Source organism: Eschscholzia californica, unplaced genomic scaffold, assembly GCF_041429995.1.
Source record: "Eschscholzia californica isolate CP2 unplaced genomic scaffold, dmEscCali1.0.p SCAF_6, whole genome shotgun sequence".
Taxonomy (NCBI): domain Eukaryota; kingdom Viridiplantae; phylum Streptophyta; class Magnoliopsida; order Ranunculales; family Papaveraceae; genus Eschscholzia; species Eschscholzia californica.
The window spans coordinates 39,671,650-39,694,263 of NW_028238483.1; the positions used below are offsets into that span (position 1 = coordinate 39,671,650).

Genomic DNA, 22,614 nt, shown 5'->3' on the forward strand with positions numbered 1-22,614 from the left:
CGTTGGAAGTTTTAGGAAGAAGTAATTATTCTACTTCCTTTATTTAAGTACTACCCACTTGTTAAGCTAATAAGTTTGCAGATAATATAGATCATGAATTTATTTGTGACAATGGTAAATTTTGAGATTTGTAGAAAAGAAAATAAATATGATAATTTTCTGCTACAATTCTGTCTGAATTCCAGCGTAAGTATGTAGGCAGACAAGATTTAGAGAGACAAGTTGAGATTATTCTGGAATTGCAGACAATAATTTTTCAAAAGAAACTCGCCGTTCTTACTTTGCTTGTTAGAAATTGAATTATGCTTTTATCTTGACTGTCAATAATAACGGTTTCTTTTCTTTTCAACAAGTTAACTACATTGCTTGACTCAATTCACCATCTACTCGCATAAATTAATTTTTTGAAACTACAATTCACGAGAGAGACTATTCAAGAGTCCTTGACACGGTCCATAAAAGAACACAAGTCAGATCTGAAGTGAATTATTGTATCCCAATGAATGTCATAAGTGAAAAGTCGGCATAAAAAAGACAACTTAACAACATGAAGACGGACCTGCAAGTTCGGATCGATCAAGCAAAACCACCTGATATCTGAATAGGATTATAGTCCCTGTAATAGACACCGAAAACTTGCTTTCATCTCATTGCCTTCGAATTTCCAAACAAAGTGTGCAAACCCAAAGCTCCTAAGAGGTTATGAGTTGGCCAAACTAAACTATGGAGGCCAGTGAAAATTAGGTTATCCCCCAAATGTCTCACAAGCAAAAAATCCCTTTGAAGAATAAACTTTTGGAGTCAGCTTTTGAATTAAGAATTTCAAAATCGACACCAAATAATCATGTGCAAGACAACCTTGTTTTTGAAGAGAATACTTGACTCGTACTGTGACAGTGCCGATTTCATCAACCTTAACCGATTAGAAGAGACTTGGAGATGCGGGTGAAATGAACCGTGAAAGAGACTACAGTAGAAGAAAATGGAGAGAAATTTTCATGGGGGAAAATGAAGGAATAGAAATAAAAAAAAAATTGGACCATTTCTCGATTTGTGCGTGTCATCCTTGCGCAAGGGCCATGCTAATCTTCTCTGTATCGTTCCAATTTTATCAGATGTCCCCGAAGGGACATTAACTACTGCCAGAAACTTGTATAAGACTTAACCTACCAGGTACTCTTTAAGCAGTGTGGGACTATATTTTTAGATGCTACAAATCACATTTCACCCACTTATTACTGGGCTTATTCATCCCTTGGACATTTTTATTCTCCAGGACTGAGTTGACATCTATAGGCGCCCTAGTTTGGATGGCACGTCACTATAGCTAAATTTTGTCGATGCGCTACGGAATGATACCTTTTCATTATGGGTGTTAAAATAGCTTCTATTATAGCTATCAACTTCACACAAAATAATTAAGGTACAGTGATAGCTCATTGCACTGATGATATCGTCGACCTTTCAATATCATACAGACAAGTTAATGAATTTTGTTTGCTCAAAATTAGTGTTGTTGAAGGGAAATGGGTGTATCATCAAAATGAAAAACATGTTGTAGTTCAATAGCCAAAGAAGAACGTTTTGATAAGAAACACTAAGATGATAATGTTACAAGCCAAGTAGATAAATAGTAAGACTCAAGCTTAGGTTAGCAAACCAAATTACTTAAAGATGATTGAAAATTTAAATATCCTTAGGCTTCTCTCAAAATATGTTGACTCTAACTTAAGTACAGACTAATGAGGCACGTGAAAGACTTGACCATTTTAATTTTCTAACACTGCCATTAAAATATGTACCACAACTATAAAAAAAAATACTCTTATGCTTTCCAATGAACTCTTGGGGATTAATGTATACTCTATTTTAATAATTTAGTTGACTTGACTACCCACAACAGCCACATCTAGAGTAGTGATGGCGGTGAATGCATTAGAGGCAGAGGCAATGACGGCAAGGTTAGCCTTAAATCTAGCTAACCAAATGTCAAAGGAGTTGCCGGAAGTGTATTATTGAAGGTGATGCAAAGGTTACGGTTGATGCTTGCTCGAATAAAAGTGAGACCCCTCGTTGGAAGATAAACATTATGACAGACATAAAAAATGCAAGTACCTTCGTCGATAAATATTCGACCGACATTCAATGAAAAAAAAAGAAGACTACCCACCATTAAAAAAAAAAAGAAGTCTTTTAATAATCTCATTGACTTGACTTCCCAACCTTCCCCCTTTTATTTTGTTGGAAGACTTACCCACCTTCCTTTTCAACAAAAAAAAAGAAAGAAAGAAACTACCCACCTTCCTAGATAATGAAATCATCAACCATGACCCTATTTTTAAATAATGGTCTCCAATATATACATAGAAGCACAACCTATAAGTTCCTCTGAAATCACAAAATTCTAATTATTTGATCTAAGGGTTTGAGCTAAGCTGCTTAGTAGTATTTGCTAAGCATTTTCTCTAGAAGCAAAATGGTACCCACTAAACCAAGAGTTGTGATAATTGGAGCTGGAATATCAGGTCTAGTAGCTGCTAATAAGCTTTATAATTCCACTTCTTCTCAACAATTCTTTGATCTCACTATTGTTGAAGGTGGAAACAGAATTGGAGGAAGAATTCAAACTTCTGAATTCTGTAATAATCTAATAGAAATGGGTGCAACTTGGATTCAAGGGATTGATGGCAGTCCAATTCATAAAATTGCAAAAGAAACCAATTCCTTTGAATCAGAAATCCCATGGCAAATAATTGAAGGTTTCTCTGGAGTTCATCCACCATTAACAATTTCTGAAGGTGGGTTTGAACTTGATCCATCTATTGTTAAACCCATTTCAATTTTATTCAATAAATTGCTTGATTTTGCTCAAGGTAAGTTAATTCAAGAAAGGGATACTAATAATAGTCTTGATGATGTTGATTATTTTAAAATTGGAACTAAAGCTTTGGAAATTTGTACCAACAAAAATGGAGATTTGGGTGGTTCAATTAGTAGTATTGGTTCTTTTCTTAAACATGGGTTGGATTGTTATTGGATTGAGAAGAATGAACCAGAAAGATATTTGAAACAAAAATTGATTGAAGAATCAATATTTGAAATGTATAAGAATAATACAAGAATTGTTTCTTCTTGTGGTGATTTAATGAAGTTAGATTTTAATGCAGAGAAAGAATATTGTGATCTTCCAGGAGATTTTAGCACAATTGCTAAAGGGTATTCAAGGATTACTGATAATTTAGCTTCTAATCTTCCAAAAGGTTTGATTCAATTAGGGAAAAAAGTGGTCAAAATTGAATGGAAACCAGAAGAAAGTCAAATTGAGAATTTGAATGAAATTAGGGTTTTGAAGTTGTATCTTGAAGATGGGTCAACCATGGAAGCAGATCATATAATTATAACAGTTTCATTAGGAGTTTTAAAAAATGGAATTCAAGAAAATGGTTCAAGTCTATTTGATCCACCTCTTCCTTTATTCAAAAGAGAAGCAATTTCAAGACTTGGGTTTGGAGTTGTTAATAAGTTGTTCTTACAAGTTGAAGAAGATCAAAATGATTCTAAATTAAAGTTTCCTTTATTACAAATGGCATTTCAGAAACCTAATTCTATATTTAGAGAAGAAGAAATTCCATGGTGGATGAGAAAAACAGCTTCAATGTTCCCAATTAACAAAAATTCTAATGTAGTTTTGTCATGGTTTGTAGGAGAAGAAGCTCTTGAACTTGAATCACTTAAAGATGAAGAAATCATTAATGGAGTTTCCACTACAATTTCAAATTTTTTACCACCAAATTCAAAACCCATGAAGAAAATTGAAGATCTAAAGAAATTGAGTAATGGGTATGTAAATAATTTGGAGATGAAGAGATTGGAAGGATTCAAATTTAGTAAACTAGTTAAGAGTAGATGGGGAACAAATCCTCTGTTTTTAGGTTCATATAGTTATGTTGAAGTTGGTTCAAGGGTTGATGATTTTGATTTAATGGCTAAGCCACTACCAATTAGTATGATTGATGATGATGATGACAAAACAAAGATTACTCTCTCTCCTCCTCTTCAAATTCTATTTGCAGGGGAAGCAACTCATAGAACACATTTTTCTACTACTCATGGAGCTTATTTTAGTGGACTAAGAGAAGCTGATAGGCTTCTTCAATTCTATAATTTGTAATGGCCTTTAAGCTATTTCATATTTGTTTGCAAAAAAAAAGGATTTAAGCTATTTGTATAATTTGGTTATATCGAAATAATATATTGATGTCTTTATACTTTTATAACTCTTACTCTCCTAATAACTTTGAAATATAATTTGGTTTTATCTCAACCTAAATGGTAACATTACATGGTTTTACCAAAACTCAGACACGAGTAACTCCCATCACTCAATCTCTTGTGGAAGATTCAAAAAGAAATTCTAGTCGAACTAGACGTCTTTTTTGTTGGCTCCTAAGTATAATCAGCGGACCCGTTAGTGATGGTGCAAATTAAGAGAATTGCAGATGAAAGCAAACTGATTAGTAAAAGAAGAGAGAAGAGAAGGTGAGCAAATTGAGATGGAGAGAACCAATTAGTAAGAGAATTGGAGATGGAACCCAAACCCATTAGTAAGAGAAGAAAGAAGAGAAGGCTAGAAAATTGAGGGGAGAGATTGTTATTTGTGAAAAGGAACCCATATTTGCCCGATTGATACAATCAGCTCTTGATAAGACTTCGTATGGGTTCGATGTACTTTTATGAAAGTAGAAACAAAATAAAAAAAAATTTGGACCATTTCTCGATTTGTGCGTGTCATCCTTGCGCAGGGGCCATGCTAATCTTCTCTGTATCGTTCCAATTTTATCGGATGTCCCCGAAGGGACGTTAACTACTGGCAGAAACTTGTATAAGACATAACCTACCAGCTACTCTTTAAGCAGTGTGGGACTATATTTAGATGCTACAAATCACATTTCACCCACTTATTACTGGGCTTGGACTTTTCTTCTCCCGGGACTGAGTTAACATCTATTGGCGCCCCTAGATTGGATGGTTTATGGCTAAATTTTTTTGGTGCACTATGGAATAAGACCTTTTAATTGTGGGAATATTAAATCGCCTTCGTCATAGCTATTAACTTCACAAAAAGTAATTATGATAGTATTATTCTCATTGTACTGATATATCATCCCCCTTTCAATATCATAGAGACAAATTAATGAATTTTGTAAGCTCAAATTAATGGTGTTAAAGGGAAATGAGTTTACTAGTTATCCGAGCATTCGAAATGAAAAGTAGGTTCTGAATCTGAGTCGTTCGATAACCAAAGAAGAACTTTTTTTATAAGAAACAGTAAAGATGATAATGTTACGAGCAAAGTAGATAACTAGTAAGACTCGAGTTTAGGTAAGAAAATTAAACTTAAAGATGATTGAAATCTTGACTATGGTTCCTTAGGCTTTCCTTAAAACCTCGTCCAAAGTAACCCTGGTAACCTTTCTTCGGCCATCTCCATCGAGCACTTGCTTCCTCAACGGGACAATAGATTGCTTCCACAACCCACTATGGGTTAACAAAGAAACCTAAGCGGCCACGCCAAAAGGAAATAGGTTTCTGAAAGATTCATATTGTGAGCATGAAAATGCAAGCGCCGAAGATTTTTACCAACTTCTTTGATCGTTGAAGTTTTGCAGCATATGAACTTTCCATCTCTTCCTGCAACAGGCAATGAACATGAGAATCAGGAGTGTTCCCTATAAAGGAAAATAACAGCCACCACACGAGATGATACTATAAAACGTCAGAGTTTTGTTTGCTATGAAGATCTAGAGCCAAAAGAACTTCGCCTTTGGTAATGGGTTTAGATCATTTGAGGAATGAAGGATCGGCTTAAACGTGGGTGGCAAATAAACAAATCATCCATTAGTTGTTTTAGAAATGTTGATGCACAAACAGGAAACAAAAAAAAACCACTTTGGATTTCTCGTTCTTTCTCTTATCCTTGATTGAAGTTGGTGAATATAATTCCTCCTATTTCACGAGTTAACATTTAAATCCACAGTAAAAGAATGGTTGTTTACCCACCACTATAAACGCGGTCACAACTTGTAACACCCCTATTTTCTATATATATCAAATTAGATGGGAATAGCAAAACTCTAGGTCAATTTGGGAAGTGGGTTAGAAGGAAAACTAGGGTTGCTTGAGTTAATTATATAACAAGGGGTCTAGAGCTCTTTGTGTAGATCTAGAACAAAACTTAGAGAGAGAAAGAGAAATGGTATTCTTTGGAGAAGATTTTGATGAATAAGTTGAAGAAATCTATGTATTGTTTATGTTATGGTTAGTATATATTCTTAATCTTCAACAAACCACTCTTAGTGAATGAAGAATGGATAAAGAAGAAAAGAGGTAGAGATGGAGTTCTTTGTGGTCTTGATGTCATCTAAGGCAAAAGAGGTAGATTTCTTATCTCCTAATTCTTTTGTAGGCTTTTTCAATTGATTCCATGATAGGTTTAGTATTGTTAATCACATAAAGTTCTATAAAGAATGATTGAATGATTTAGATATTAGTTCTATCTTGAATTCCATAAAATATCTATATAGGACAATGTTTTGATCTAACTTCAAAATTAGATCTGGATTGATTGGTAACGAATCTAGGTGTCTATCTTATATGGTTGGAAAGGTCTGTTTGTCTACTTTCTATTGGTTCAAACGGTGAGTTAATTGGAGTTCCGAGCGAAAAGTTACGATAGTTTTTGTACGAGGTGTCAGAGCAGTCCGTATTGTATTTTTGTCTAGATTAAAAGTAAATCTGGTACTGATTGATAATCAATCTCGGTGTGTATCTTATATGGTTGGAAAGGTCTGTTTGTCTACTTTCTAGTGGTTCAAACGGATAGTTAATTGGAGTTCCGAGCGAGGAGTTATAGTAGTTTTCGTATGAGGTGTCACAGCAGTCCCTACTGTATTTTGGTCTAGATTAAAATTAGATCTGGATTTATTGGTACCGAATCTAGGTGTCTAGCTTATATGGTTGGAAAGGTTTGTTTGTCTACTTTCTAGTGGTTCAAACGGTGAGTTAATTGAAGTTCCGAGTGAGGATTTATAATAGTCTTTGTACTAGGTGTCGATACAATCTCCTATGAGCGAATTGATTGAGATAATTCACATGGTTTCTATTCTTTAAGCAATGTATTTCCTAGGTATATGGTACCTTATATTGGTGAGTCTATATTTGTTAACTATTATTGTTATTTGTTTGTTTGAGGTTGTGATCCACGTGGGGATCTATTATGAGCATCATCCATTTTGACTTGCCATGTGTTGTTGGCTTGAATGGTTTGGTGAACTTGTTTGTAATTCTTTATTAGTGCCAATGTTTGTGGTGTGATGCTATTATGATTGTATGATGCTATTATGTGTGTGATGCGATGGATGTGATGGATGGTTGAATGAGTTTATGTGGTTGGTTCGACCCTCTCTACCGGAAGTGATGTAGGTATGGAGCGTATGGGGTCGGCGCTAACACAATGGATGACCTTGTGGGCCACACTCTCATTCGACTTATGTTTGTTGTATGATGCTATGATGTGATGGAGGGTTGAATGAGTTTATGTGGTTGGTTCGACCCTCTCTACCGAAGGTGATGTAGGTATGGAGCGTATGGGGTCGGCGCTAACACAATGGATGACCTTGTGGGCCACACTCTCATTCGACTTATGTTTGTTGTATGATGCTATTATGTGTGTGATGTGATGGAGGGTTGTATGAGTTTATGTGGTTGGTTCGACCCTCTCTACCGGAGGTGATGTAGGTATGGAGCGTATGGGGTCGGCGCTAACACAATGGATGACCTTGTGGGCCACACTCTCATTCGACTTATGTTTGTTGTATGATGCTATTATGTGTGTGATGTGATGGGGGGTTGTATGAGTTTATGTGGTTGGTTCGACCCTCTCTACCGGATGTGATCGAGGTATGGAGCGTATGGGGTCGGCGCTAACACAATGGATGACCTTGAGGACCACACTCCCATACAACGTGGACACCAACTTGTCATATCATTCGACGAGAGTTGGATGATTGTGTCTTTTGGCATAATGTTTTGTCGACTATAAACGCGGTCACAACTTGTAACACCCCTATTTTCTATATATATCAAATTAGATGGGAATAGCAAAACTCTAGGTCAATTTGGGAAGTGGGTTAGAAGGAAAACTAGGGTTGCTTGAGTTAATTATATAACAAGGGGTCTAGAGCTCTTTGTGTAGATCTAGAACAAAACTTAGAGAGAGAAAGAGAAATGGTATTCTTTGGAGAAGATTTTGATGAATAAGTTGAAGAAATCTATGTATTGTTTATGTTATGGTTAGTATATATTCTTAATCTTCAACAAACCACTCTTAGTGAATGAAGAATGGATAAAGAAGAAAAGAGGTAGAGATGGAGTTCTTTGTGGTCTTGATGTCATCTAAGGCAAAAGAGGTAGATTTCTTATCTCCTAATTCTTTTGTAGGCTTTTTCAATTGATTCCATGATAGGTTTAGTATTGTTAATCACATAAAGTTCTATAAAGAATGATTGAATGATTTAGATATTAGTTCTATCTTGAATTCCATAAAATATCTATATAGGACAATGTTTTGATCTAACTTCAAAATTAGATCTGGATTGATTGGTAACGAATCTAGGTGTCTATCTTATATGGTTGGAAAGGTCTGTTTGTCTACTTTCTATTGGTTCAAACGGTGAGTTAATTGGAGTTCCGAGCGAAAAGTTACGATAGTTTTTGTACGAGGTGTCAGAGCAGTCCGTATTGTATTTTTGTCTAGATTAAAAGTAAATCTGGTACTGATTGATAATCAATCTCGGTGTGTATCTTATATGGTTGGAAAGGTCTGTTTGTCTACTTTCTAGTGGTTCAAACGGATAGTTAATTGGAGTTCCGAGCGAGGAGTTATAGTAGTTTTCGTATGAGGTGTCACAGCAGTCCCTACTGTATTTTGGTCTAGATTAAAATTAGATCTGGATTTATTGGTACCGAATCTAGGTGTCTAGCTTATATGGTTGGAAAGGTTTGTTTGTCTACTTTCTAGTGGTTCAAACGGTGAGTTAATTGAAGTTCCGAGTGAGGATTTATAATAGTCTTTGTACTAGGTGTCGATACAATCTCCTATGAGCGAATTGATTGAGATAATTCACATGGTTTCTATTCTTTAAGCAATGTATTTCCTAGGTATATGGTACCTTATATTGGTGAGTCTATATTTGTTAACTATTATTGTTATTTGTTTGTTTGAGGTTGTGATCCACGTGGGGATCTATTATGAGCATCATCCATTTTGACTTGCCATGTGTTGTTGGCTTGAATGGTTTGGTGAACTTGTTTGTAATTCTTTATTAGTGCCAATGTTTGTGGTGTGATGCTATTATGATTGTATGATGCTATTATGTGTGTGATGCGATGGATGTGATGGATGGTTGAATGAGTTTATGTGGTTGGTTCGACCCTCTCTACCGGAAGTGATGTAGGTATGGAGCGTATGGGGTCGGCGCTAACACAATGGATGACCTTGTGGGCCACACTCTCATTCGACTTATGTTTGTTGTATGATGCTATGATGTGATGGAGGGTTGAATGAGTTTATGTGGTTGGTTCGACCCTCTCTACCGAAGGTGATGTAGGTATGGAGCGTATGGGGTCGGCGCTAACACAATGGATGACCTTGTGGGCCACACTCTCATTCGACTTATGTTTGTTGTATGATGCTATTATGTGTGTGATGTGATGGAGGGTTGTATGAGTTTATGTGGTTGGTTCGACCCTCTCTACCGGAGGTGATGTAGGTATGGAGCGTATGGGGTCGGCGCTAACACAATGGATGACCTTGTGGGCCACACTCTCATTCGACTTATGTTTGTTGTATGATGCTATTATGTGTGTGATGTGATGGGGGGTTGTATGAGTTTATGTGGTTGGTTCGACCCTCTCTACCGGATGTGATCGAGGTATGGAGCGTATGGGGTCGGCGCTAACACAATGGATGACCTTGAGGACCACACTCCCATACAACGTGGACACCAACTTGTCATATCATTCGACGAGAGTTGGATGATTGTGTCTTTTGGCATAATGTTTTGTCGACTTAATTGTCAAGTTAGGGTTTTATAAAGGTCTAGCTTGGTGAATAGTGTGATCTGTTTATATCTATTGAAAAGGAGAAAGATTATTATCACGAGAGTTAATATTGGATTAGAATACGAGGACGTTGAAAGCCTAATAACCAAGAACATAAGTTACTAATTTCTACATGCGTGTGGTAAATCTCGTTGTATTATGTTAGTTGTCACGTTAAATTTCAGATAACGCTAATAATGAATATGAATGAAATACTTCCTTGATTGGGGATTGAGCTTGCCTACCCGAGACTTAGGTTTGAGGAAATCTACTGCAGTTGGGTTTTAACCCAACTATTTCATTTTTCAGGTATTGTTTGTGCACTCATGGTAGGCGTCGCTCGTGGATCCAGTTTGAAGGTCTCAAATCTTCGATTTCAAGGCGGCTTGAGATTTAGGATTTGGGGCGCTACACAACTACCAAAATACACTAAAGCTTAAAAACTTCATAGGCCCCAGGATCCTCATGAAAAGCCATGTGCTGACATGTTTATTGTTTCGCCGGTTGTCAAAGATGAAATCCTCCTTGTTGATTCATCGACAACTTTGGGTATCTAATTTTCCTAGTATATACTTCAGCAGAAATTTATGCAAGAAAAACTTTAGCAGAATTTGAATCAAAATTCATCGACAACTTTGGGTATCTAAGATTTTATTACATTCAAGTGATGATGTGAATCAAAATTCACCAGAATCAACAAACTACTGGTTAAGCTGCTACATGTAATAAGTGATTCTGCTAAAGATGCATATCTTAGATCTCTAAACTGATATTTATAGAAATGGATAGTCTGATATCTGTATCTGATTTTCTTCAAATATGTCTACTTATACTTATGGGCCACACTACGATCCAGCTAGGATCAAACAATAAAAATGCACTAGTATAAATGTTGAATTCGGCATTCATTTGTATAAGTGTTGGTGCACACGGCACAGTTGTCGGGAGGTATGGAGAACTGAATCTTTGGAGTGAAAAATACTTAAATCGATAAGCACACCATTCAAGTCTCAGAGTGACGTACCATTTTCAAGATCTCCTCTTAAACCTCCCTCATTAATTTCTTTATTGAGCTGCAAATTTAGCAAATACAGACGTTAGCCATCTCAAACTTGATAAAGTACAAGTAACCACAAGACTAGGAACGCGATAGCAAACCCAACAAAGAAACCAAAGATGTCCACTTGCAATATCTAGAAGAGTAACTTTTACGAGCTGATGGATTTGTTTTTTCTTCGATGTGATGCTAACCTTATCATTTTCAATCAAAAGAGACATTGTTGGGTCCAACCACCCTGTACAGATTTTGATGAAGTTGCATAGTCGATAAGAAATTCAGTCTCAAACAACTCACAACAATACCCCGAGAAAGTGATTGAAGGATCAAATTCATCGCAATGCTCAGGGTCAATCGGGACGCATACATGGCTTGTAAAACAATCAAATAGCGCACACACACACACACACATTTTGTTATATATAACAATACTTACACGTTTCCCCAATCCGCTGGTTCAAGAGTAAACCGAAAGGAATATAGTTCAACACTTGAGCATTGACGCAGCTCATCTTTTATCCTAACATGTGAAATTGGTCATTAGTCCAGTAGTTTTAATTCTAGGTGACAATTCCATGTAACTATGGAAGACAGTGGAGACTTGGTCATAAGATTGGTTAATGTTGAAGTCGGCCATCGGAACGATCAAGAGTGCATTATGTTTCCTCTTTAAGTTGAGTGGAACCTACTTTCAACTCCAAAATATTTTTTTTTTTTGAGAAATCGGCTACAATCTACATTAGTCGTTACAAGACATTAATACATAATGAAGATGTGATGAGCACGATAACTGCCTAATTTAAACCATAATGAAAGTGGCTTAAAGCCCGACAACATGAAAAAGGCCCAAAGCCCGACAAGTTTATTATATTATAATATATATATTGCCTATATTACACGGCATAAATCTTGATCAAACTGCTTCCTCCGAAACTCGATCCCACGACCTCATAGGCTGGGTGTCCAACAGCTGCACTAAAGGGTGCTGGACTACAAAATATTTTATTAATACAAGTATCTCTCACACGTCAGTTGCAATTCACCTTTGAAGTCTGATATGTCTGTTGCAGAAACCCTTTAGTCTGATTTGTCTACAACCTGTTATGTCTATTGCGCAAACCCATTGTGTCTGTTGCATGCTAGTACCTATAGTACGTTTTGTTTGAAAAAAGTTTATCTTACTCGGCCCAAGCCCACCACTGGCATTTGACATAGGCTACCCAAAATGACCAAACCCGAACCATAGGTATCCATTGGTGCTCAAACCCAACCTCATTCCCACCCCTGGATCAAGCTTGGACATGGGCGCGCAACCCATTATCGCCCCTAGATCATTCCTGGATATTTGCGTAACTCTACTTCTGCCCTACTATATCTTTTTGAGCTAAATAGTTTCAGAACGATTGACATAAAAACGTGGATTAGCTATGGTTCAACGGAATCCTAAAAAGCAATTCTCCAGCATTGGATTTTTGGGGCGACGGCACTTGAGTTCACTATTGCATCTACAAGGATATAAAAAATCAGTTTCCGATGCAGGTTTCCGATGTCCCTTTCAGTTCAACGAGGGTACTTCGAACCTCATGGGCTCCTGATTTTTTATATCCTTGTAGATGCAAGTTTCCGATGTCCCTTGCAGTTCAACTCTATTCACTATTGCATCTACAAGGATATAAAAAATCAGGAGCCTATGAGGTTCGAAGTACCTTCATTGAGAGAGTCTAATACATAATCCAATCACCAAAAAGAAAACCATTCCGACAATGTCCTCCAAAACAATCTATATTCAAATCTATAGATTACCTTTTCGTTAAATCGAGGGTTAACTTAAACATAGCCTTGTTTTGCACAGAGAAACTCTCGCCTAATATTTTCTCCTCTCAAGACAACCCATCTGCAAAACTCAACCCATCTAAAAGATTGACAATCTCCCGACACATCGATGGAGATCTCGAGATGACCAGAGTACATTTTTCACACCCTCTTGTGGGACTGCAGTTGGGGTTTTTCTGCATACAAGATTTTTGTTTAGTGTGCAGCAGCTCATATCGAGTATACTGTAATATATCTTCTATCAGCTTCAAATTTATCGATTTGTTTACCTGATTTTGATGAATATAGCAGTCAGCTTCGAATCTCTCTAAGGAAAGGTTCAATCATAGTTACGTCAAATAAACAAGGCTAGCATAGAACACAAGTTTCCGAATATGACATCCATTTATCGAAAATTAATGCACGTAACTTATAAGTGTAATGTATCATTCCGGAATGAGCTATTGGTTCTATATTTTAACATTTGACCTTAATGTTTCTGCAGTTAACATTATAAAGGCAAAAAAGCTCTAACTAAAAAAAATACTAGTTTGTGTTACAAGGAAATTCTAACAAGAAATTTCTTTTATTATGTGAAAAAGAAACACCCTAAATCCTGATCTTTGGGAAGATTCTTCGTTGAAGTTTTGAACCCTAAAAGGAAAACCCAAAGCACCCATTTTCCTCGTCTACCCATCTTCTCTTTTGTTCCCTTAACAAGGTCTAGATTTGACATTTTGTAGTGTACAATATAAGAACACTAACATGGACAGTATGTTCACTTACTAGACTGTAATATACAGAAACCTCTGGAGCGACAGAACAAGGTCCCGTAGAGGGTCTGATGTTGTCACGATAGCCGTTTGCCTTCTCGATTTAGAGGCAAGTGGGTAGGAATTTTCCTTCTTCCCACTGATAGGGAAAAATAACCAAACCTCCTGTTTTTCTTAGAACCTTGATCAAAACCTCCTGTTTTTCTTAGAACCTTGATCAAAACCTCCTGTTAAGCGAATAGAAATGTTAGTCAAACATAATCAAGACAAGAGAGAAGTTTCAAAGAAGTAAAGAACCGACAGCAAGTACCAGAAACAAACAAAAGGAAAAATATGTAGTCAGGCTTTGATAAGGGAGAACTAACAGAGAAATTACCTTTGGGGCTGGGGAGAAGAGGGTTGGTCCGGAGACAACGGCGATGACGAACCTCCTTGAAAACTCTGTTGTTCATATATAAAACTTGTTGGTCGTCCTTCACCCCCTTGTGAAACTTCACTAGTACCTGATAAATCCACTGATCCAAGAGAGCCAAACTCCAGTTTATCTGAACGCGAACCATAACCAACATTTTGATCATACGGATAGAACATGACCACAGATGGAACAGCAGGCCCAGTTGGTGCAACACCCTTAGAGTTTACACTCATCATGGGATATGCACTGTAGTTGCTATTTGTGGAGCTTACGGGCCGAAATGGACCATCCTGGGCCCTATGTGTGGGAGAGATCTCGTGCCTATAGGAATCTTCCGACCTAGCAACTTGACTATCGTTTGCTCCAAAACTATCTGACCTAAAGCTTGGTTTATCACTGTGGTTGCGGCCGCGTCCTACAACTCGCTGTCTTGAGTTCGTTGTCCAGTTTCCTTCTCTTTCACTGTGGTGCTCATCTCTATCATAATAGTTATTCTCTTTGTGATTTCTAATACTTGAATATTGTCGTTCCCTGAAAGGAACCTTCTGAAAATTTAAAACAAAATGATAAGCTTATATCTGCTATATTGATGGGACTAAGATAATCTCTCATAAGTATAACTAACAACATGAAAGAAAATTAGACCAACACTGTGACAAGTTCTTGTGTGGAGTTCATCTTACACGATTTGGCAGGTATGTTCCAGTCCCACCACGAAATCTAGGGGGTTCTTCACCATAGCGTTGATAAACACCATTGGGTCTTGGAGACCCAGGCTGAAGTGGTGACACAGGAATAACATGAGAACCATAACCGGGAATCTGAGAGAAGACATTTCCATTTGGCAAAGTAGGTCTTCCAGGACCATCCCACGGAAAATGGCCCTGTAAATATGAAGGAGGTACCATAACGGGAGAAGGATAAACCATTGCACCCTGATGCCATGGGTTCTGGCAGAAACGCCCAAACTGCAGATTTTGCCAATGAGTAGTGAAGTCACTATTAAGAATGTCGTAGTCAGACTTGCGTTCCTCAAGAGGTTCAGATCCAGCTTCATCCCCATTGGAGTCAGTATTACATAAAATCTCTGACTGATCAAGATCCTGACTGGATTGGTTAGTGTGGCTATTATCCAACCCCTCCACCTCATTGGAGTTGCTAATGGATTTTTCAGTAGTCCCACTTTCTGTTGGAATATTGTATACAGGAAGCATCGTAAGGAATGGAACGGGAGGTCCTGTGAGATAAAATGCTAAGGGCATCACCCCTGAACTATCCGTTTTCCTTTGCCGTGAACCAGAACCAACAAACATAGGAGCAACAGGTATAATTGAATCTGAACTTCTCATACTCATATTTGATGTCCCATAACTAGGTACTTGATGGGTCTGAGTATTCTCGGAACCCACAGACGTGTGTCCCATACTTCTTTCGCTACTTATAGTCGAAAACGGAATCCAGTCTTTATTATCGTCATCTGCCTGTGATGAATTATTATCAACTGATGTATCATCATAAACCCCATTCTTGCCTAGACCATACACAGTAGATGAATCTGCAGGAGTGGCTTTTCTACTCCTATCCCTGTTGGACTTCGGGACTTTGGCAGATGATCCATCCCATGAACCCTCAGACGAAGTTTTACTTCTTGAAGAAGTGGGCTCTGAACATCGCAAATTCACAGGTTTACCTGTAGAGTAGTCTCGGTCATATTTATAATGCGAAGTATCACTCGGACCTTTGCTTACCAAACCTCTGCTTTCGTTTGTGAAGTTGTGTTCACTTCTCATAGAGGAGCTGCCAGAGCTACTCACTCGCGATAAAGGAACATAATTATACCCAATAGAAGTTGACTGTTGCTTGTTATCCGAATGAATTACCTGGAAACCTTCACTGTCGCCGTGAAAACCTCTACTGAAACCAGCATCTTGTCCTTCCCAATAGCTATGATCAGCTTCAGCCAGTTTCACTTCTGCGGATTCTGAATTCTGGATACTCGATTCATTCATTTCTTGATTTGGGGCAAATCCACCAGAAGGAAAGTAACGGATTGGCGGTGAGGCAACCAAACCTTGACGAAATGGAATATTTGAGCCTCGAGGAGGCTCTACCAAGGTCATGTCTGTGGGAATCATCCCCATCAAATTTCTGTGAGGGTAACCGAGCGAAGCTAAAACAGAAGGTGAAAGTGGAAGAGGTAAATGTGGAGGTACAATTTTCATTGGAAATTGAACCTGACCTCTGAGACCATGTAGCCCAGATGAAGCCATCATGTTCACAAGATCTTGCTTCTCCTGTTGCATCTCCATTGATTCAGCAACAGAGGCAAGCTCCTCCCCGTTGGAACCAAAGCCAGATTCCTCACGACAGTTGTTAGAACTATGAGGTGAGCTATGCTTTAAAGATGACGAGTCATCGGTTGAAGACTTCCTACTATGGTCGCCTGAAACTTCGGAGTTCTTCCTCCTGCTATTATCAGCCCGATAAGAAGCAATTTGTTTTTTCCCTTCTGGCAACCTGTTTTGCCTTCCTCTGGGAACCTCTTTAGTTGTGTCTGTAAGTTCAGGACTCGAATGTGTCCTCCCAAACTGAAACCTGTTCTGTCCCTCACTTGTCAAGTTATCAGGTCTAGACTTTCCATGACCCCTCTGAGAATGCAAACTTTCACTAGGGTTAACATTTTTCACAGACTGATCAGAGACCCTTGAGGTGGTTAGGTTGCCCTGACTTTTCCGATTTTGATTCCGCGAAGTCACAGACATGTCACTGGTCCTGGGCATTCTTTCTGAGGGATGATTAACATGAAACTTCTTAATCCTTTCAACCTCAGATTCATGAACAGCAAGCTCCTCAATCTTTTTCTTACTGCTCTGATGACGCTTCAAGTTTTTACATGTGTCGACATGATTTTGGTTTGAAGGTTGCAGACACAACAAATCAGAATTAGATGCATCAGGCCGATGGCGACTGCCATGTCTATCCAACGTGTTCATGAAGAACAGATTTACTTCAGATATTATGTCCTCTTTTGGGCACTCGAGTAACCTGGCCAATCTTTTAGCTCCAAACGAAAAGGCACTGCGAATCCTAAAGAAATTACCTGTAGAAAAACAAATTTGCATAAAAATGAATATGATGCATTGGTAAGATTATGATATTGTGGGAGATATTAATGTATTATATTGACTGATAGACAAATGGACTATATGGACAAAAATGGCAAGCCTCACAAAAACAGTACTTATAAGCTAGAGAGCTTCTCTTGAGTGCAGAGTCTGATTACCTTTACTGACACTACGTCCAAGGTTGTTATTTGTTCGTAGAGGATCGATAACATTGAAATGTTTCGACTGAAAGTTCTGTTTGGGATTTTCTTGGCCTCCAAGAGAAACAGAATATACAGAGCTGCATGCATCGAACAATTTACGGAGTAATAAATCTCCAGTATCCTTTCGAGGCGGTTCCGCTACAAAACATATCATTGTTAAAAGGAGATGCAGTCATAGCAGGCCGGTTAATTTAGAAGCAAAGTTTGAAAAAGATAATGACTATGTTGATACCTGTCATATTTGGAAGTCTATAAATAGGGACTGGACCCCATAGGCTAACACAAAAGTTATCCCAGTCAAAGTTACTGAAAAATTCTAGAAAACGGTAAAGAACCTGAAAATTCACAAGAACATATAGATGAGGTGGGCAATGCTTTCAGTCTATCACATGTAATCCGACAAAAAAAATATAGATCGAAGTTCATAGTTACCTCAAGTGGTCCTGCAAAAGTATTGTTGAAGACATGAAATATGTATAGAACTAACGTCTCGAGGGCATACGTCGAAATAAGTCCATGATGGGCACCCAATATACGACTTTCGTAATAACACCAGGCTTTAATCAAGATGATGCTGCGTTTGAATAAATGATTTTGACTTATCAAGTGGTCAACCTACACATTTGAAGATATTATGTTAGTAAAAAAGCACAACAATTATGATTTCTGTAGTGATAGATTAAGACATCGATCGTTACCTCTTCGAGAAAACAAAGGGTGCAAAGCCCACCAAACTGGTTAAACGATATGTCTACCACAATGTTTTCTACAAGACACTTTATTAACTTCACCTGTAAGTGGTTGAAATGAAAAGAAAACAATTAGAACACTACAAAGTGCAGAAGAAATCATATAACATAGGAACATGGAATGTGAACCAGGAAGCGCAAATAAAGGGGTTAGAATATAAGATATTCAATTGAAACAACATCAGAGGCTTTAAACCAAAAGAATTTCAAGACTCAAGAGTAACAAGGAGAATCCGAGTGTTCCTAGAAGAACTAGAGCTCTGGATAAGCTACATGTGAAGTGTGGCCAGAAAACAAGGGGTAGCGGTTTAATGTTATTGATGTTCCTACTTCCTAGTGAACCAACACAATAGGTTATGGAAGACAGTCCCAAGAAAAAATATACACGGTGGTACTCTGCGATATGCCTATAAATAAGTTGAAATTAATCAAATCAGAATCCTGAATTGCAAGATAAAAGGCATTATAGTGTTAGCACAAGAGGTATTAGAAAGGACATACTTCTGCTTGAATGTATTGAACCTCTTTCACTCGAAATTCCGCGTTCTCGTTCTTTTCTTCGCTCTCGAGCATGGCCTTTACCTCATTAGCCCAAGTATTCCTCAAACTTTGGTTCTCACTGAAAGCTGACAGGTCAATGTCCCCATCGGGTAAGTAAGTCTTCAGAGGTACAGACCCAAAAGTGAACACCTGAAGACAACTAAGATATTAGAATAAAGAAAGAAAACAAATGTTAATCAATCATCTGCAGCTTCTGTACATACTAATGTTATACATGTCCACCAGATAAGCTTATGGCATACTATTTGGTCAATAATCACTGGTAATTCCCACCACGCTGGTTAGAGCCTCTACTGTGATATGCGAATGCAAGAGCTAACTGATGAAAATGGTTCAACCTCAAATGTCTACTTATCCACAATTTATCCTCCTAGTTAAAATTAAAGAGGTAATGAAAAAAAGAGAGGATGCAAATGCCAAAATCACGATAAAAGAAATGCTCAAAAGCCACAGCTTCATATCCAAATAAAAAAACATTTAATGTATCTAACGATTATCTTTTCAAAAGAATCCCGCATTACACATTTCTTTTCAGGATATAAGTAATCCTACTTTCTTGTGGTTCACAGTTCAGACACACACCATCTAGATCATTATACTTGTAATCTTGTATACTAACAAAAAGAACATCGCTAACTACATCAAGTAATAGATATACTAGTCACGTTGAAAATTTGGAGCGGCAGTAGTTTTTCGGGGATTAATTACTTATCTACTAACAAAATGGCAGCGTGATGCAAAAACTAGTATACTTCAAATATGTGAAGAAACGCAATAAGATAATTTGTCACCATTTTTAAGAATGTAGAAAGACATGTCTACCTGACAGGAGAAGCATTGGACTATGAGCCTCTGAACATAATCTGTGACGGCAGTCCTACGCTCTTCTGAATGCTTATTGGGTTGGATGCAATCAATTAATTCGGCAGTTCTCTCTTCAGCTTTCAACCATCTTTCCCTATCAAGTACTCGAGTCACTGAAGCCGCTTCGTTGGGCAAAAGGCCATTGGGCAGAAACCCACTAGGCTCTGCCCAATGCTCATGATCGCCCATGCAAGAAACTAACTAAAAGCTACTCCCCGGATGTATTAAACTCCTTCGCCTTTGTAGAGAGAGAAAACAAGAAGAAAGCAACACAAACTTCTTATTGGGAATCAAAATGTGATTCAACCCTGTCAAAGTTCCAACAAAACCTAGACTGTCCGATTACACTTAAGCCGAATCAGAATTTTGGAACACTTGATGCCTACCCAAACTTGTGCAGATCTAACTTGAGAATTTGGATAAGAAATTCAGAACCTTGAGAAGCTTGGATTAGATAACTTCAATTCCAATCCAAAAATTGAACTTTTGGTGACTATTAACTTCAAACAGAAATCAAAAACACCAAACTACTACAACCTACCACATTAGAGAAACCCAGAAGAAACGTAACTCAGCATTCATCTATTTGCTTAATCGACTATGGATTGATATAGAGAAGTAAATGAAAAGCAAAGAAACCCACAAACAAAACCCTAGAAACAAATTGATAAAATCCCAGAAACCCCAAGTTCATCTAATAATCTTAAAATTGCCAATCTTCTAAAAACAATAACGCATGAATGCTTATTCAGTCAAAATGTTACTTCAGAATCGAATAAACTTGACGGAAGAAATGAGTTTAGATCGGAAAAACAGATGAACAGTATCAATCAAGAGGATGGATAATTAGAACTACAAACTAATGAAATAAGAGATAAAAAAGAAAACCTAGATTAGAATAAAGACCTGACCTTCTAGAAAAATGATCTTTTTTTTTCCCAAACAAGTTAGGGTTTTCAGAGATGAAATTGAGAGATTAGGATTGTGATTAAAAAATAAAGTTTTTGAAAGAGTTCTTTTTTTTTTCTTTCTGGAGAGAGAATTGGATAGAGAAAATAGGTTGAGATGAAAATAAATCAATGAGAGAGAGAGAGAGAGGGAGAGAAAATTTTTACGTTATTAAATTGAACAGTTAACGTTATAACGGAAAGTGAAAATTGGTAGAGTCACCTACAACCGAACGGAAGTGAAACACACTTTCATACAATACTTAACAAAAGGTCATATTTGGTATCGAGAATGGATGAAGCTTACAAGGAATTTCTTTTTTTGGAAGTCACACTACGATCAACGTTAGTCGATACATTTGACTTTGATACATCAAAGATGTGATAAGCTCAATAACTGCCCACTCAAACTGAAACAAGACCGGGCCTATAACCCAACAAGACAATGGCCTAAAACTCAACTACAACATTTATACCCTAATAATCCTCAAGCTTACAAGGAATTGTGTGCAAGGAAATGCATCAGTAGCGTCCCGAGAAGAAGCAATATTTCATATGGATGATAGAATCTCAAATTCAAAAGGTGGATGGATTTGCGATTCCCTTTCCTTTAGAATCGCTAATCAATCTTTGTCATTCGTATATCTTATCGAACCAAAGTATGGTATTGCGATTACACGAAATCACATTCTGCAAATGTTATTTCTGGTAACAGCAATCGACCCTCGAACGCAAATTATGCCTTTAAGAGTCTACTCAGAGTTTGACCGAGGGACCGATCCAACATCTTCCTAACCAAATTTTTATCAACTACTGACTTACTGAGAGGATTTTTTTCATGGTGTTTTTAAAATATTCAGAAATATAGCCACCCACTTTTGTAGGCACCACTGTTTTTGCCATTGGCTACTTCCACCTATGGTATGGGCCCATTTAAAATTCCTCTTGGTACTCTACCGTCTCTAGAGCTCTCGTTTAGGAGAGGAATAATATTTTGAAAGGTAAAACTAGACGTAGAAGTTTATCGTGGTGAGAAATTTAAAGCAAAGAAAATATCATGAGAAGTTTACAGAAAAATAGAAGATACCCAAGAACACAAAAATGCAACCTACTTATCACGTACATACAAGCAACAAAAAAACATTTAAAACTTTTGACGTACACAGGGAGAGTGTCTTGGAGCTCAAAAAAATATAGCTTCAAAAAATGCTCAAGCTTAGTAAGTGTTGATGCATTTTTGCAGGACTATGGAGCGTTTACCAGAAACAAAAACTTTGTATCGGTTAGACCTAGGTCTCGGTGTTAAATCAGGACAAATATCGATAACTGCTAAGGTTTGTTTCCTTAAACACAAGCTTTAAGAAGTCACATGGTATAAGGGCTCCCAAGTGTGGCCAATACGGGCGCCTAAAGCCAAGCTGGAAGCCTCTCTAGAATTTCCAAGGGTACATGTGCAGTTTCTGTTTGGGCATAGCAAATTTCTGGGCGCCCTCTAGGATTAGCTAACTATAAGTCTATAAACTTTCGAATTTATGGGCGCTCCCTGGATGGAACACCTTCTATTCAAAAATGATAGTAAAATAGGCAAGTACGTATTTTTCCATACTTCTAAATATCGAAGAAGAAATGTCTGAAATTAAAACGAAATCGCTTGTTCTTGATCAATTGACCGAGTCAATTACGTGTACGGTAACACGAAGTCTTCCCCGCCTTTAAAATTTCTCACTAAGCAAATGTGCAGTATTCTATTATAGTCTACTCTATGATAAGAAGAAAAAAGTATGAAGCCTCTTGACTTGGAGCGAATGCTCATTCTTGTCATAATTTTCCACCATTAGATGAATATATACAAGTATGTTGAAAACTCTACCTCTAACCTAGACAAGATAATATCTCAATAGAGTTTTGATTCATCCACCATAATTAGGAAATAAAATTGGATGATAA

General features: G+C 37.5%; 1 protein-coding gene, 1 long non-coding RNA gene, 2 other non-coding genes and 1 pseudogene across 7 annotated transcripts; 2 read left to right on the top strand and 3 right to left on the bottom strand.

The window, feature by feature from the left end:
• Window positions 1-1,028: 1,028 nt before the first annotated feature.
• Window positions 1,029-1,131, bottom strand: LOC147534732 (U6 spliceosomal RNA). The gene has a single exon (XR_015228532.1). It is a non-coding gene; the product is annotated as a U6 spliceosomal RNA (small nuclear RNA).
• A 1,193-nt stretch (window positions 1,132-2,324) lies between these two features.
• On the top strand, window positions 2,325-4,277 carry LOC147534733 (putative polyamine oxidase 5 pseudogene; annotated as a pseudogene). Its single transcript, XR_015227722.1, has one exon. The product of XR_015227722.1 is annotated as a putative polyamine oxidase 5 pseudogene (transcript).
• A 479-nt stretch (window positions 4,278-4,756) lies between these two features.
• LOC147534734 (U6 spliceosomal RNA) lies at window positions 4,757-4,859 on the bottom strand. The gene has a single exon (XR_015228521.1). It is a non-coding gene; the product is annotated as a U6 spliceosomal RNA (small nuclear RNA).
• A 3,308-nt stretch (window positions 4,860-8,167) lies between these two features.
• LOC147534735 (uncharacterized) lies at window positions 8,168-10,979 on the top strand. The gene is made up of 2 exons (XR_015228323.1): window positions 8,168-8,468; window positions 10,471-10,979. It is a non-coding gene; the product is annotated as an uncharacterized LOC147534735 (long non-coding RNA).
• Window positions 10,980-13,416: 2,437 nt separating this feature from the next.
• LOC147534736 (uncharacterized) lies at window positions 13,417-20,921 on the bottom strand. Of its 3 annotated transcripts, none has more exons than XM_086650726.1 (9): window positions 19,679-20,921; window positions 18,797-18,985; window positions 18,245-18,337; window positions 17,979-18,161; window positions 17,779-17,881; window positions 17,502-17,684; window positions 14,902-17,318; window positions 14,180-14,763; window positions 13,417-13,999 (listed from the first exon to the last, which is right to left on the bottom strand). In XM_086650726.1, exons 1-9 carry the CDS (start codon window positions 19,907-19,909, stop codon window positions 13,990-13,992), a joined length of 3,993 nt encoding a protein of 1,330 aa, XP_086506852.1. In that variant the 5' UTR covers window positions 19,910-20,921; the 3' UTR covers window positions 13,417-13,989. The 3 variants fall into 3 exon arrangements, with proteins under 3 accessions (XP_086506852.1, XP_086506853.1, XP_086506854.1); XM_086650727.1 differs by having other exon boundaries at window positions 13,417-14,030; window positions 19,679-20,892; XM_086650728.1 differs by lacking the exon at window positions 13,417-13,999 and having other exon boundaries at window positions 14,176-14,763; window positions 19,679-20,835.
• Between the last annotated feature and the right edge of the window lie 1,693 nt (window positions 20,922-22,614).